This window comes from Onychostruthus taczanowskii, unplaced genomic scaffold (assembly GCF_017590055.1).
Source record: "Onychostruthus taczanowskii isolate IOZ18803 unplaced genomic scaffold, ASM1759005v1 scaffold94, whole genome shotgun sequence".
Lineage (NCBI taxonomy): Eukaryota > Metazoa > Chordata > Aves > Passeriformes > Passeridae > Onychostruthus > Onychostruthus taczanowskii.
The window spans coordinates 1,612,176-1,628,463 of record NW_024507435.1 but is presented as its reverse complement, the minus strand read 5'-3'; the positions used below and the strand labels follow the sequence as shown (position 1 = coordinate 1,628,463).

At 36.4% G+C, this 16,288-nt stretch overlaps 1 protein-coding gene across 1 annotated transcript in view; it reads left to right on the top strand.

Annotated features, from left to right (window-relative positions):
- The window catches only part of CDKAL1 (CDK5 regulatory subunit associated protein 1 like 1), a 380,101-nt gene that overhangs the window by 171,344 nt on the left and 192,469 nt on the right, over window positions 1–16,288 (top strand). The window contains exon 9 of the mRNA XM_041426743.1: window positions 423–526. Within this exon, the coding sequence (XP_041282677.1) occupies window positions 423–526 (104 nt within the window). The remainder of the gene's footprint in view (window positions 1–422; window positions 527–16,288) is intronic.

The following is a 16,288-nucleotide window of genomic DNA, read 5'->3' as shown; positions in this document are numbered from 1 at the left end:
GTATCCACACTTTAAAAAATCTACTTTCAGCCCTTCAGGACTTTTTTCATTTACTTTCTTGTTCAGGTTGGATTTTTTTACGTAATAGTGGGATCGGAAACCTGGAGATTGACCTTTAGTAATAAAAAATTATTAACCCGATTGTACCTTTCTAAAAAATATTTAAATTCCCACTGTTAGTGGTTCCCACTGTATGTGGTTTGCGCTGATTGTTTTTCAAACTTTCCATAGATGTGAAAGATACATTAAGAAGTTAGGACAGCAAAACAGTTTTCAAACTATTCAGTTGATTTAAAAATGGAATACTACTATTTTCTGGTCATAGATATAAAAACTCATTTTTTCAGAGGTGCTTAATAAGTATAGCTGTACCTATAAAGACTTTCTTGGCTAGAAACTGAGTATTTTCATTTTCTGAACAGGTGTCTCAATGCATGTACCTACTGTAAAACTAAGCATGCCAGAGGAGATCTAGCAAGTTATCCTATTGAAGAACTGGTGGACAGAGCCAAGCAATCTTTTCAAGGTAAGGAATTTTATCCCTACAACAAAAGTCAACCACTGAAGTGTATCTGGGCTTACCTTCAGACATAATGATTGGGGTACAATATGACTCTGTTGTTATTAGTAGTCATAGCTGTGTCTCGTGGTGTCTTTGTGGTAGAAAGCCATGCTTTTGTTATGGTGTACACCACTGTTTGCGAAATGCAGTCTTTCAAGGAGTCTTTTATTTTGATTTTGTATTGTTCAAGTGAAGTTCTGTGTGTGGACCTTTTGAAGGTGATGTGGAAATGATAAAATATGGTCATTTTACTTTATCTCTGATTTCTTAAAAAAGGTGATGGAAACCTTTTTTCATTCAGCTATGAAAATTTAATGAGCCTCCCAAGGACTCTTAAATCCTATTCAGTGATACATTGGTTTTTCTGGTAACTGATTTAGTGGAGACATTCTGGGGTGTTTCTGAGACCCATACAAAGCTTATCAGCTTTTAACTTCAGTAGGATATTTGTAGTGTAACATGGATTCAAATATTAAGTTTTTCCTGCAGTACACTATCTGGGGCTAGTATCTGCCTAAAGCTCTTGCATGTATGTTAGTTATGATAGCTTTATTGTATCTTAGTATTTGTTTTTACCTGTGTTTCAAAAATACAGATTTCCAAATAATGCCGTATTCATTGTGAAGGCACAGGTGGTGTTTCTGTTTGTGCGCCATTTTGAGGGGCTGAAATGTACATTGAAAACACTCAGGTAATTCTGGTGTAGCAGCTCCTTCCATCTTTGTATGGAATATTTTGAATCAAAAGGAATAAATGCAACATTTGATGTCAGGTCCTGTGTGGATGCACAGACAGTACATCCCCTGGGCTTCACTTATGGCTCTGAGAGTTGCATATGTTCTAGTAAGAAGTCTCCAATGATTGAAAGTGTTTTTGAATCTGTCCTTATTTAGGGATGCATAATGAACCTTACTTAGGCCAGTGATAAACTTTTGTCTGTTCCTATCAGTTGTATGCAAGGAAGACCTTTTTTCCTAATCAAAGCCTGTGTTCACAAATTCTGAGTTCTACATTATGCACACAGAAAGTTCTTGCTTGGGGTTGCAAATGCCCTTTTCTTTCACTTTTGTTAAAAGCCAAGTACCTGTCTTTTCTTCTGTGAAGCTCATCTTTGGTTGCCACTAATTTTTTCTTATTCCTTAGGTTTTGTAGATTTAATGCTCTCGTTGTTGTGAATTGGATTGGCTGCTAGGATTGTCTGACAGGAATCCTGTCATGTCAGATTTCATGGTTTAGTAGGATAAATTAAACCTATATACATATTGTGAAACAATGAATAACTGAAATAGAGGATACATAAATACGCTTGTTATTTTGGTGGAGAAGCAGCTCAGGAAACATTTTTCAGAAAGCTAGGAGTTTTCAGTAATATAAGACAGATGATTTTGAAATTGACAAGTAGTTACTGAGCAAGAGAGAAGGTGCCATTTATAGGTATCATAAGAAGTGTTACTCAGCACTGTATAGCTGTTCTAAAGAAACTTTGGACTATTCAAGGAAGTAAGACAAAGATAAGATGGGTAATAAGTCAGGATTATGACCTTGTTTAAGTTAACTATCTGAATTTTATTTCGATGTATGTCATGTGTGGAAAGAAAAAAAACCCCAGACTTGTCTGTCCTGTTATAATTGTACGTATATACCATAAATTACACGCTGTATTAGCATAAAGATGTATTTACTTGGCATAACAAGCAAGAAAACTCAACTTTTGTTTGTCTTTGCAGACAATAAATGTGAAATTTTGGAAAGTATTTTGAACTTCAGTATTGTACATTTGGATTGAAATATGAGTAATTCAATTCATGTGTTGTATTGTGGCCTTTATTATAAATATTGACTCTTTCAAAATAATTTGATTTCTAATGGAAAAAGTTGCCCTTAAGCTATTGTTTTGAAATTTCTTGAAGAAATGCTATGACACTTCTCACAGCAGGCATCTCCAGGGAGTTCTATTCTTGTTTGGCCTTACACTACTACCTCTGTTAGAGGTCATAAGGAAAGAAGCAAGTATTTACTCAGTTGTAAAATGGCTTTGCCTCCAGCTTTCACATACTTAGAAATGGATGAAATAGTCAGATCCTTAGTTTGCAGTGCATGGAGAATTTATTACTCCCAGCTTGCTGCAGCTGTGGGCTGCAGAATCTTCATCAATCCAGTGAAAGACTTTAGCAACTCAAAGCCATTATTCAATTTTTTGCTGAGTTATTGAGCCACAATCTCTTCAACAATCACTCCTGTTTCCACAGAAGATGTATTGATGAAGCTCTAGTTAAAAACAGAGAGGTACAGATGTGTCATGAAAAGTTTTTCCACTTTGAAAACAGATTAAAAAGACATGGCTGAAATCACCATGGTTGAACAAATATTGGCCTATTTCTTGTACTTTTTCAACCTCTGAAATAAGCTGTTTTTCTTTTTGTACATTAATACCTTGAATTCAATGCAATGTGCACAAAAACTGTTGTAGATTTCTGGTCCATGCTGCATACTTTCATAATGCCTTGGACTGTGTTCGCTACTAAGGTGTACTGAAATTGAGGGGGTTTTGCATACTTTTGCATGGTTTATGTTTCCTCTCTGACCTCCATAATAGTTTTGAAGTTACAAGTCACATGAACTTGACTATTTCACAAAATTTCATTGAGAAAATAATCTATCTCAAGTTGAAAGTAGTTTGTTGCGTTTTTTCATTTTTAGCTTTAATGGTTTTTTCTGTGAACTTCAACTGTTAGTAAGTAATAGTTTAATTTTTTTACATGAGTAGCCACATCAAATCAGAATATAGAGCAGAGTTCTGTAAGCTAGTAAAACAAAAAGTATTGTGAAATACAGTAGAGTGGTCTTTGAGTGGAAAACAAATGTCTACTGTTAGGTTGTTTATGCAGTTTTTCTGCAGCTGATTGTACAGCGCTTTCTTTGTGTCATCAATTTATTAATAAGTTTTTTCAAAATGTGCTGTGCCATGTTCAGTGCTGTATTTTAGGGGATTGCATTTACAGTTGTGAGAGGGCTCTTTCTTTCCTGGGCAAAGCAACTTTATGTATAACCATGTGGTTTTGCTTAGTGTATAAAGTGGAAGGCTGGGGGAGCTGCCATTGGTGAACAGTGTTCCAAGGAGACACAAAAGTTAAAGAAGCCTGAACTTTGAATATTGTGTGGAGTGGTGTCCTGGGATGGCTTTGGCTAAATTGCAGGACTCAAAATTGATTTTTTCCTTAAGTGGGGCTTTCATTATTATAAAAACCCTACATATTGTGAGAGGCTTTCTGGGCAAAGACGATACTTTATATTGCAAGCAATTTTGGCTCATTCAGCAAACTAAGTTAAAAATATAAATATTTTTATGGAATTACTGTTATTCATTCTAGTTTAGAATGAAAATCTTTTGTATGTATCACTACAAAACTATACTTCTTAAGCATTGCATGTCTGTGGCAGATGGCAGGGAATGTACTGCTGTTAATTATACACTGTACAATTAACTACTACATTATCTTACTTTATGGTAGCAGTCAGGGTGCTCAGGTGAAAGTCAATCTTTTCAGGAAACACTGTTCTTCAAACTATGTGGGAGCGATTGCTTCTGGATGGATAATTGTGGCAAAATATCACTTTTATTCCATTATTAGCATGATGGTTCACTGGCATGAGTGGTGTTGAGTTCTCAATAGCACTTCTGTTAGGAAATCTTGGACAACGGGTAGCATTATAAAGCAGGGAGTACCAAAACTAAGATTCTGAATCTTGAGTTTCATTAGTTGTCTTTAGCAATTATCCCTAATCTGGCAGAACTGGAATGTCGAGAGTTTAAAATTGCTGTTAAATATTTTTCTCTCTACGCCATAAACAGGTGTTTATAGGTGATAAGGATTGATTTTATATAATGTGATGGGTTTCCAGAGCTTTGCAGATGACTGTGAGCTTTGCAGAGGATCTTTGGTTTTAGCAGTTCTGATGAAGTACTGTCAAGACATTCTGCTTTATTCCTAGTAGCTCTTTTGCCCCTGCACAACTATCAGTAAATTCTCTGTGTGATTTCAGGGCAGCTAACAGTCATGAAAGGACAAATATGAGGTATTGGCAATGTTTTAGTTTTCCATTAATTAGCAGAAGCAGTACCAAACCAGGATGCTTGGGCTGTGTCCTTGGTAGTGGGTTTTGTCTCTGAGCACACAGACAGAGAATGGATGTCCAGTTATCCAGATGGAACCTGGGCTGTGCACTCATGGTCTTTCCAGAGTAGAACTAACACTGTAGAGAGAGCACTTGTGTCTGCAGATCTGACCTAGAGAGAGAGAGAGGAAGGAGGAGAATGGTGACTGTTCATTTACAACAAATCTTTTCTGTCAGCCTTTTTCCTGACTTCCAGGGAATGTAGACTTTAATATTGCTCCTGAAGTATAATTTGAAATTGTGTTCCAGGGAGCTTGGGCAGCTGTATTTAAGAGACTTTGATAAAAAACCTGTCTTTGTTTTGCTGTGCTTTTTGGGTATGGCTGTAGAGCTAGGGTTTTTTTCATTGTTGTTCTAAGGTTTATTAATGTTGTTTCTGTATTGTTTTTTGTGTATTATGAATGTTTCAAGTTTTTTACTGCTGATTTTGCTAATGCACAGAGTATTTAGGCCAAGATAAATATTTTTGCACCAGCCTGTCATTTCATAGTTAGATGGGATAGCATAATTAATTAGTTTTCATGTCCATGTGAATTTTTAATTTTTTTTGAAGTTATAATCCATCAGAATTGAGTAGAAGCAGCATCCAAGTATGTGAGAACTACTGCATAACATATACAAACACATATAACCAATGCCATATAGTAAAGAGATATTTTGAGGGATAAAAATATCTTTTCAGTAGTAAATTGCAGTATTGGAGATATTTTCCAGCTACTTTTGAATGAGCAAATTAGTTTAGTGAACTTTCTTCTTGGCTCTGAAGGAAATTCCCTGTTGTCTTCTTGGTACATTTTTTTACACAGTCATGTTGACCACTGTTACTGTTATCTCTGTTGTCTTCTACATGTCCTGGTGCATAAAAGATTCCTTTGCATTATTTTAAATTTTACTTCAGAAATGTAGCGGCAGTTGCATTACATTATTGCTGTTTAGGTTTTTTCTTCATTGCTCTCTCCAGCTTTTTGAGAAGGAAAGGGAGAGAGAACAGTGCTGATCTCTTTTCTGTGGCATCCAATGTCAGGACACATGGGAATGGCTCAAAGCTGCATCCCTTAGGGGAGGTTTGGACTTCACATGAGGAAATATTTCTTTACTGAAAGGGCACTCAAACCCTGGAGCAGGGCTCCTGCAGTGGTGGTCAATGCCCCGAGCTGGTCAGTGTTGAAGAGGCATTTGGACAACACCCTTATTAACAAGCTTTAAATAAATTCCTCCATTCATTTTACTATGACAGTTAAGTACTGTGAAAACTTATCTGTTTGGATTTTATGCTAATATTTATTTTATTAAAAATAGTTGAATTTAAAAATATAATTTTTCTCTGCATGTTTTTCCTTTGTTTTGCATGCTTTTACTTGGCCTTTTGCAGTTAGCATTGAAGCCTCCTTCTGAGATGGCCAGATGTGAGCTGACTTTGAGCCAAAAGCCATGTAGCCATTCTTGTGCATTTGTAGTGTGTTGTGTGTGCAGTCAGTCCACTGCTGTCAGAATGCTTCAAACCTATTGCACATGCTGGGTGATAGACTCATGCAGAATAAATTCCGTGTTTTCAAGATCTGTTGCCAAAGGCTGATTACTCTGCAGTGCACTTGCAGTATGTTTGATGTTGTCATCAAAATATTAAACATACTGATCATCTCTGTGCCCTCTGGCCACAAAGGATTCTGGGATTCACAACATGCCACTATTTTTCACAGAAACACTAAGAATCAGCAGAAGGCTCAGATTTAGATTAATATGTTGTTAATATTATTTTCATTGAGGTTGTAGAACATGGCATCTTCTAATTTCATGGTTGCCAAGTACTTTCAGTAATATAATCTTGCTTCCATTTCCTTATACGTCTGTCAAACTTTAATTGATACTTCTAGTTAAGTTCATCAAATTATTTACAAGAAGAACATTTGGGAAAACATGTTATTCCTGACAAGTTTAGAAACCAGAAAAACTTACTGAAAAATTATGGAGCCCTTTGTGCATTAGTGTGGCAGATCAGATACTTTGCCCCAGGTCAACTTTTTTTTTTTTTTTTTTTTTTTTTTTTTTTTAAATTTTTAAAATTAAATTTTGTTCTTGGTTTAAATGGGTTTTGTGGAGACTAACTTGATTTTGCCCGTTAGATTTTGTGGGCATGCTCTGTACCTCAGTTTGGTTTTAAGCAGTATGGTTTTTTCCGTTCCTGCCAAGTTACTGTGGTACTAGGCATCAGCAATGAGGAAGGGAAACCTCTTTCTCTTTTGCTCCATGTGCCAATACCTTCTTTCACAGTTCATATAGGATTTAGTTCTGTCAAACAGCCTTGTAGAGCAATCATGCCGTAAGAGTTAATTTGCCAAAAAATGATGCCCATGCCTCAATTAAGACAAAAATTAATCACAATTGCTTTTGCAAGCATGCAGCATAACATGCAGAGCTGTAATTGGGCTGATCACTTCAAAGGAAAACCACTTGGTCACTCATTGCCATTTGTATAATTGTGATTTCATTGTGTAAGTACTGTGTACCTGATAAACAATAGTGTGGCCCCAAAGAGCTTGTAATGTAGCAGTGTAAACAAGTGAAGTAGCGTAACACATGACTGCATTCAGGATAATAAGTGGTTAGTCATTGTATTTGCTACCATGGCGTTGTCTCAGGTCATGTATGGGATGACAGAGGAAGGTTTGTGGTTTCGTGAAGACTGGAAGGAAGAAAAAGCAGTAACAAGGAGTGGTCATTCATTTAATGAGGAGCTGTCACCCTAGAATTTGCAAAAAAATCATGTTTCCATAAAGATTTTCATCAAGAGTCAAAGTCCCCATGTGCTGCCTTGTGTTTCTGAAAGTAATATTTTCTTATCTGTGGGGATTATTATAAGCTTGAATAGCTGTAAGTAGCTTCTTTGGATGCCTTGAAATGTTTATCATTTCATGGTTATCTGTTCCAAAACATAAAGCATATTAATGCTGTAACACAAAATAAAAGGCATATTTTTTTGAAAATCTGGACAACTGCTGCTTTAGGATACTGTTCTCTCTCTAGGTGTTGCCAGAGGTACATAGGTATCGTCCAGAAGCTAACTTGCCAGATAAATTGAAACCATTGCCAAAATGTCTGACAGCATGACCAGATAACCTTTTTGTCCCCATCAAACCTATTCTAGTAATGCTCCTTTTCTATAAAGTCTTTTGACTGCACATGGGTTGTTGTAGCTTACAGTGTTGGAAATAAGGATTATAAATTGAATACAGGAATGCTTACTCTGCATGCCTGACTAAGAATCCTAGAGACAATAAAACTTCACTAATCTCTTAGCTTTGGCAGTTTCAAGAACAAGAAAAGTCTGTCTAACAAAGGTTGTATTTTTTTCTTCAGCAGAAAGAAAACCCCAATTTTTGGTCACATTTGCTTTATGTAATTCAGTCTTCTCATTCCTTTTTATTTTCCTACTCAAATGTTTGCATTTGTGCTGTTAAAATCCTTGAATGACAGCCAGCCTGGTTAATTTTGTTTTGTTATGAAAAAGATGCATTTTTGTGTGAAATAAAAGCATAATAGAAAAGAGCCAAAGCAGAGATGTATACAATCCAAATTATTACTTGATCTTCAGCCTTAGGTTACAGTTGCAGCTGTACTTTCAGCAACCAGGGCAAGTAGATGGAGCATTTCTTGGCTGTCTCTCTTCCCCTGCCTTTCCTCCTTGTTGCCCCTTTTTTCTTCATCCTTTCCTCAGGCCACTTGCTTTTTGGCTGGGAGAGTGTTCCTTGCATGAATCAGGCTGGGGGGCTGACCTGGGGTAAAACTGAATGTGTTTTTAGAAACCTCACTGGGTGACATTAGTAACTGATACAAGTTGAATCTTCCCAGATGCTCACATTATGGAAGTACCACAATTCTGCAGTGTCCTAATGGAACTAACCTTTGGAGCAAAGGACTCGAGGGATGTCTGGGAAACCAGGTGTAGTAATCTGCCCAAGCTTCTCTCTCTCATCATAGAGCTGCTCTTCCCTAGGCCAGTTTAGCTGGCTTTTGGGGTGAGAAGTGGTCCTACAAAACTTCATGTAATACTGGACACACTGGGATGTATTCTCTCATCTTACAAGGACAGGAGATACCTGTTCCAGCTTAACTGGGGAAAGGGAAAAGAGAGGGTTGAAAGTCTTTACTCTTCATGCTTTTTAACAGAATGTTTGGCTCATTTGTGGCTTCTTAGAAGAGCTCATCAACCTGATGTTTGTTTGAAATTATTTTTTAAATTTTTTTTTTGAAAATTTGTTTATATTATACAAGAGTAGTGTATGTTAGAATCTTTCCATGCTTATTTAATGGAATGGCAGCAGAAAAAAGCTGGGTAGCATTACTTACTTGTTAATTTTATTTATGAATTTATTTTTGCTAAGTTTGCATTATTTGAAATGGAGTGTAAACCACAGGATTCAGTAATGTCAAAGCCAGTAGTTAACTCTTTACCAGGCAGATTAAGTTGATTTTGTGTGTATTTAGTCTTGAATTTAAAAAGAGTTAGAATTAAATAAATGTGATTTTCAGAGGGGAAAGGTTTTTATCTTTAATTTTGTTTCAAAGTGGAAGTTTGGTTTTATGTGGCTTCTTAACCACAGAGGTACTGGAATTTTTTCACTCCTTGTAAATATTTTTTCTGTAGGAACTTGTATTTCTGTGATAATACATATTTTACTCATGTATTTACTGCTGGTTTTATTAAACCTGGATTACAAATACTTCCAAAACATTATAAGAGTATTTTCAGGGTCAGCTTTGCATGTAATGCTGCAATCAGCTGCCTGAAGCTTTCTATAGCTCCTGTGAAAATATCATGAGTAGTTTCTACTGTTGAACAGATTTGGTGACCAGAATCCAAATCATCAATTTAACAAATCCGATGCACTGTGTTGCACCATCCACCTATCAAGCTGAGGTCATCATTAATGTCATATGTCCAAAGGTAATTTATCAGAATGCAGCAATGATTCCTTTTATCATCTGGTAAGTAGTGTGCTGCTGGACAGCTTGGCCTCGTGTAGGAACAAGCCTTAGCTGTTCTGTGCCACTGAAACCTCCTACTCACAAGATTACTCAAGATCTTCTGCTAATTTCTTTTCCTTTGCTATGAGGATGTGAAGGAGAGTTTTTTTTTTTTTTGGTTTTTTTTTTTTTTTTTTTTTTTTTTTTTTTTTTTTTTTTTTTAAGAATTGGAGTTGTGAAAGAACTAGGACCTCTCAGCATAAATTTTGCTCACCTCCTTTCTGTGTTTTTGTTCATGGGCTGAGTCATGCATGCTCCTCTGCCCCTTCTACTGCAAGGTGACCAATATGCTGACTACTTAAAATGAACAGCAGTGTTGGATGTCTCAACCCATACCAGGTTCCAAGGTGTTAAGTGAAGCTAGCAAAGGCCAGGTTCAGAACAAATTATAGCGGGATTCTTAATCTCATAGTGTGGTTAAAGCTGAGAAGCCCCCTAGCATAGTGGAAGTTTGAGCATTTGGAAGAAATAGGACAGAGGCAAGGAAGAAGAATCCATTTTTTTAAATAGTAAGAAATCTTATGTCAAGTGTTGCAATTTTCTGAGTATTCAGCAAATCATTTATGCATTTATGCTCTTCACTAAGCATCCTGTGGGAGAAGGCTCTAGGCTAAGCTGACTAATGGTCTTACTTGTGGCTATTCTTAAGCTGTATTTCAGCAAGTCACTCATTTCCCCCGGTGTACTTTATGTAAGCGTGCCTTATGCTTTTAGTATCGCTCTCAATCACCTTTTGTAATGAGGGCTCACCTTCCATGTGGAAGATGGGTTTTGTGGTGATCCTCTTGACATGTTGTGCAATACCACTGTGACTCAAGGCCATTCCATCTCTGTATCTAGTGCTAATATAAGATTAGTAACTTTTGAGATTAATTTAATAAGAAACTAAGAACTATTTTGATCTAACTTTCTTTCAAAGACCTTTAAGAGTGTTATGTGATTAAATGATAAAGGTGCGGTTTACAGAAGCAAGAGACTGCAACATCAAGCAACTCAACTCACATCATATCTTAAGTGTAAAGTGTAAGTTATAAAAAGAAATTATCTAATCTTTCATGCTGTAGTCAGTGAAGTCATAGTGAGAGTAAAACTCTGGGTGGTGATGAGCCCAGATGCGCCAGGGAGAGAATGTTGGGAGACTACTAAATATAACTTATTAAAAATAAATTTGTAGGCTTGGTCCCAGAGATTAGATGGATCTCTCTCATGGTTAACTGTAGTCCCTTCTTTTTTTTAACCTTCACTGGAGTACCTCCTACTATGTTAAGGCAAAAGTCAATATGTGCTAAAATATTTTGACGCCAACTTTAGACATAATGCTACAGTGATTGTGATTGTTCATGAAATAACAGGACAGGACAAAGTAGAAGAAAATATTGCTTGTATGCTGCCCTGTCATCATTCATACCATGGAATGCAAAGACCAGCTGAGCAACACTTCTTTTAAACAAAATGTATTCTGCAGCTTTAGCAGCCTTCTGAAGGAAGGATGTTATATTGCATTGGATGCATTAGAGGATTTTTTCATTAGACAAGACATGGCTGCAGTTTTTCTTGTCTTAAAACCCTCTCTCATGTGCAAGTGTCTGCGTTCAAAGATGTGATGTTCTTATTACGTGCTACGGAAGTGACAAGTTCAGTGCATTTCGTACTGGTACATTTTATGGAGCTCTTTGGCCTCTCTAGTCTAAATCCAAAGAAAATAGACTTTAAAACGCACTTAAGACTCACTTTGTACAATTTGGTAAGCTCAGATATTAGGGAAATGGCTTTTATGCACAGTTTGGTTGTGTGTGGAAATAGGTTAGGAGCAATCATGATGAATGACACAATTTATTTTTTTTTCTGCAATATCACTCCATGAAAATAAGAGCTATGATTTGTACAGATATGTGGGACTCCTGATGTGCACACCAGGGTGTCTTGATAGCTTTAATACGTGCCTTTTTAATTCTGTGTATGTTGTGCAAAAGTACTGAAATCTGAAATTCAAATATTGCACATAAGCTAGGTGTAAGAGCTGTCAGTGAAAATACTTGAGAATCTCTAGGAAAGCACCTGTGAGAACAAGTTGTTTCTGGACAAGTTGCCTCTGCTTTAATTTAGGATAACTGTATTTGTGACCTGTTCGTGGTTTGTTTTCATATATAGGCCCATGCCCTAAAGAAAAAAAAAAGGAAAAAAAAATTCCTGTTCCTAGTTTATTTGTAAACCAGGTCAGATACCCTTGATTAGCTCTCAGCTGGAGCATAATTTAAATCCTGACAGATTGAACCTAAACAGCAGGCTTTTTTCAGATCAGCCAGAAGATGGGGGGGGGGGGGGGAAGAAAAAAAGAAAAAGAAAAGCTATTTTCAGTTCACAAGCAGTACAACAGTGCCAAATAAATCTGCAACTGTTAATGAATAGCTATTTCAAATATTTACAGGAGGCAAAAGAAAAGAAGATTGGCATCCAAGGCAGCTGTGCCCAGGGAGAGCTATTAAAAATAAACGTGATAAATGATGTTCAAGTGCTCGTAGAGCTGTCAAATATCAGAGGTACTCAAAGTGGAAAGTGTTTATACTCTATGGCCCATGCTGCTAGGCATTCTGGACAGGGATATTTTTTCCAAAATCTTTTGCAAAATTGACTTAGCAGATCAAAAGGGGAAAGAGGATCTAATGCAAAACTTTCCAGAACCTTTAACTTTTTGCTTCATTAAAATACACAAGTGCTTATTTGCTGTGTAGGTGAGGAGTTGAATTCTTTTATACATTTAATTATTTCCACAGGAATTTCTTTAGTCTTGATTTGTAATAAAAAAATGCTATTAGAGTTTATGCTTGTAACAAAATCCGTTACTTATTTTTATGACTCTTTCTGTCTTCTCTGTTAGTGGATGATAATGATGAGGGTCTGTGAGTGTTGCACTGATTTTGAGCACAACTTGAAAAAATATATATACATAAAAAACTATGAACTACTTGTGCTTTTGTACACAGAGACTTTTTCTCAGGTAGTCTAGAAGGTATTTTTATATCAATTTTTAGTTCTGAGTTTAATGTATGTCAGTTGACTGGAAACTTTTTAGCATAAAAAGGATAAAAAAAAATTATTTTTTTACTTCACTGTGAAAATAGTTTATCAGAAGCTGTCAGGCTGGTGACAAAAACTTGTTGCCTTGCATGCTGGAGATATACCTAGTGCAAAGGACATGGAAAGCATGTCATTACTTACAGGATGCTCTAGTACAAATCACATTTTTTTGTGTATGGATATTGCTTTCTTTCCTCTTGTAATTTATTTTTCCCTTTCCAAAAATGAATTAGAAAAAGTGATGGTAAAATTTGAATCCAGCTTGTCTTAGAAGTAAGTTCTGGTCCTGTGTTTTAAGGGTAAGCATATATGGAGTACATGTACCTCATGTGTTTGTAGTGGAACACTGCAGCAGGCCCATGTGTTGCAGTGACATGGATTACTGACTTGCATAAATGCCTGTCCTTTAGAGCCGAAATTCCCTGTGGAATGAATATTGGCTCACCTGTCTGAACCCATTGTGGAGAACAGGCTAAATGGTGTCAGTTTTATGTTTGGCATCTTGAGCTTTGGAAGAGTTTCTTAGATTGTCTGCTGTTGTCACGATGGAGAGGAAGAAGAAATTTGGAAGTAGCTCATTCCTTAACCTGAAGACATCTTCATTGTTGTGAAAATGGCTTCACACTTTCCTCAGAAAGTTTTAGCAAAATCTGCCAGATCTACTTCTTATCAAACTGTGGTAAGCAATGCAGTGATCGTGGAAAAAATGGGACCTGCCTAAGCCTGAAAGTTTTCCTCTTTCTTCAGGTTTTATCTTTCCATGCAGATGCAATATATACCACTTTAATGTACCACTGCATAACAGCAGAGTTTCCTAAAACTATCAAAGGAGACAGCAAACTCTGCATCAGTTCCTTCATACGGAGATGTTGTAGGTCACTGGGCATTGATTTGAAAGTTAACACAGTGTTAGATGTTGAAATGATTGTGGCTGTCATAGCCCAACTTCCTTTCAGTCACCTGTAGTTAAGCATGCCTGATTGCCTGATCTCCTAAATGGATCTCCTGCTAGTTCAACTGCTTTTATTGTTTCAGGACTATAACGCTGTGCTGTGTGGGGTGCAACCCCCGAGTCACTTTGGGACACTAATATGTAAATATCTCAAGTGAAATTTTGTGGTTGTACCACGTAAACCGGACCTCAGAAATCTGTGAGATATTTTGTAAATTTTAAAGGTGAAATCTCAGTTGTGTTTGTCACCTTTGAAAAGTCTGTGCTTGAGTAAGCAGTTCTCATCTACCTGAATAATACTGCCCTGCTAGGAGCAAAAAGTGGCATTTCAGAGTAGAACAAGCTGTTCTCCCTTAACTAGATCTTTTGAAGGTTTGCTTTGCAGTTAGTTCATCAGAGTCTAAACTGTTTAACATACATTTTGTGGTAAAACCTCAAAAATTTCCAAATTACTTAAGGGAAGGAATAGGTTATGGTTAAGGAAATGAAGCTGTTTGAAGGCTTTGATAGACATGTATATCAAAATAAAAATTTTTGTATATAGATGAAACATATATGATTTTTAATCTGTATGAATACTCTGCAGGGCAGGAAAATCCAGTTTATCGAGCTGCCTTTTTTTTTTGTTCCCCAATTCCTTTTTGGCTGCACAGTAGGAATCCTATTCATTACAGAGTAGGCCTTTTCATTGCCTTTGGATAAAAAAGTAAGCTGCCATACTTTTCAAATACGCGTTGAACATTAGTAGTAGCACTTCAAAAACAAATTTAATTTTTAACCTGTGGAGTCTTACTGAAAGAAAGTGACAACTACTCATAGCACTCATTTAACAGAGGTCTATCTTATGCAAGTAGTATGTAATACTCTTCGATTAGTAAAGCTTACCTTTATGTATTTAAACTAAAATTTCTGTGGGCTGCATTGCTTATACAAGCTAATGTTTTATTTGTATGGGATTCTCCTTCAGCTGTGCACAGTATTGTTATTTAAACACAGATGACATGAACAGAATTTTGTTAGAACACATTTTATCGTAGCGAAGCTTAATAAATAGAGGTTCTAATTGGAGAATGTGAAAGAGGAAGAGTTAATGAAGTGTTCAAGGAAGTTCAGTTTCATTACCAGTAGCAAAGACATTTTTGGTCAGAAACTCTGGGCTTTTTAAAGTCCATGTGATTAATCCATGAAGGTACATTCCACAGATTTCACTGGAAATACATGTACTTGCAGACTGCTTCAATAATGCCTGACAATAAATGTAGATGTAAATATTAAGGGCATTCAAACACTGGAAGGGTATAGAAGACTTAACTTTTATCCTTTAGTACTTTCCATTTTCTGAAATGGAGTGGATTATTCTGTCTCCCATACAAGAAGCTTCTTATCATCCTTGTGTGTAGAAAGGAGAGAGATTCCAATGGCATGTCTGGACAAAATTTACAGCATCATGGGAGTGACTTCTTTGGATGTGTTTGCTGCAAGTCCCCCCACCATACCCCCTACTGAAAACAGCAAACATTATTTAGGATAGTGTGTCACATCTGCCGTGGGCAGATCCAGCTAAGCTGACTTCAGTAAAACTACCCAGAGTACTTGTCTAAAGGTAATTAATGTTGCCCTGCACCAGATTTTCTGCTGTGAAGAATACTCTCTATTATTTTTACCATTCCATTTATTTTTCCTTCTTTGTGAATATTCTAGTAGCTGCATCTGGCCATTTTTTCCCCAGGCTGCAGTAATGAGACAGAACAGTAGTGTAGCAGAAAACCCTTAGTATCCTGAGCAGAGGCAGAGAAGGAAATAAAACTAGCAATAATTTCTCTGTTGCTGTCCTTTCCAAAATCTGAGGAGTGGTAGCTGGATGGCATTGAAGATGCAGGGAGGTGAAACTTCAGCTGTTCAGTTTCCACTCTTAGGTGGAAAGTTTTTTGCAAACACAGGGATAGAAATTTTCTTGGAGGTTTAATCAACCAGATACCATGAGAGTTTGAATAAGAAAGCGTAAGCAAGTGGATTTTCTTTTTAATGCTTTGTTAGAGCACAATATGAAGTTCTTTTCTGAAGAAGGAGAAATGAAACATCTTCTATTAAGTATGTTTGGTCCTTTAAGTATTCCAAGCAGTAAAGGTGTAATAAAAAATAGCATTTTTAAATTTCTAGTCCACTGTGGCAAAATTTCTCTTCCCAGCAAGTAGTAAAATGAAACTTCTGTAAGGATATTAAACTCCTTTTCATGCTTGGTTATTATAAACAATATCTTTCACTGTAACTTAATTTTTAAAGTACCTAAGTCGGTATTACTATGTTAAGAAATTGATAATTTTAAAGGTTGCAGGAATTTTATTTAGATGTAAGTTAGAGCTGTGAAGATATTATTTTTTTTCCCAGTCCTGTCCCCACTGCAAATCTTGCTTTATAAAGCACTTATAAAGCATTCTTACATGTATTTTAATGCATTTAAAAAAATTATTTTAATTTGCATTTCGGGCTTGCAT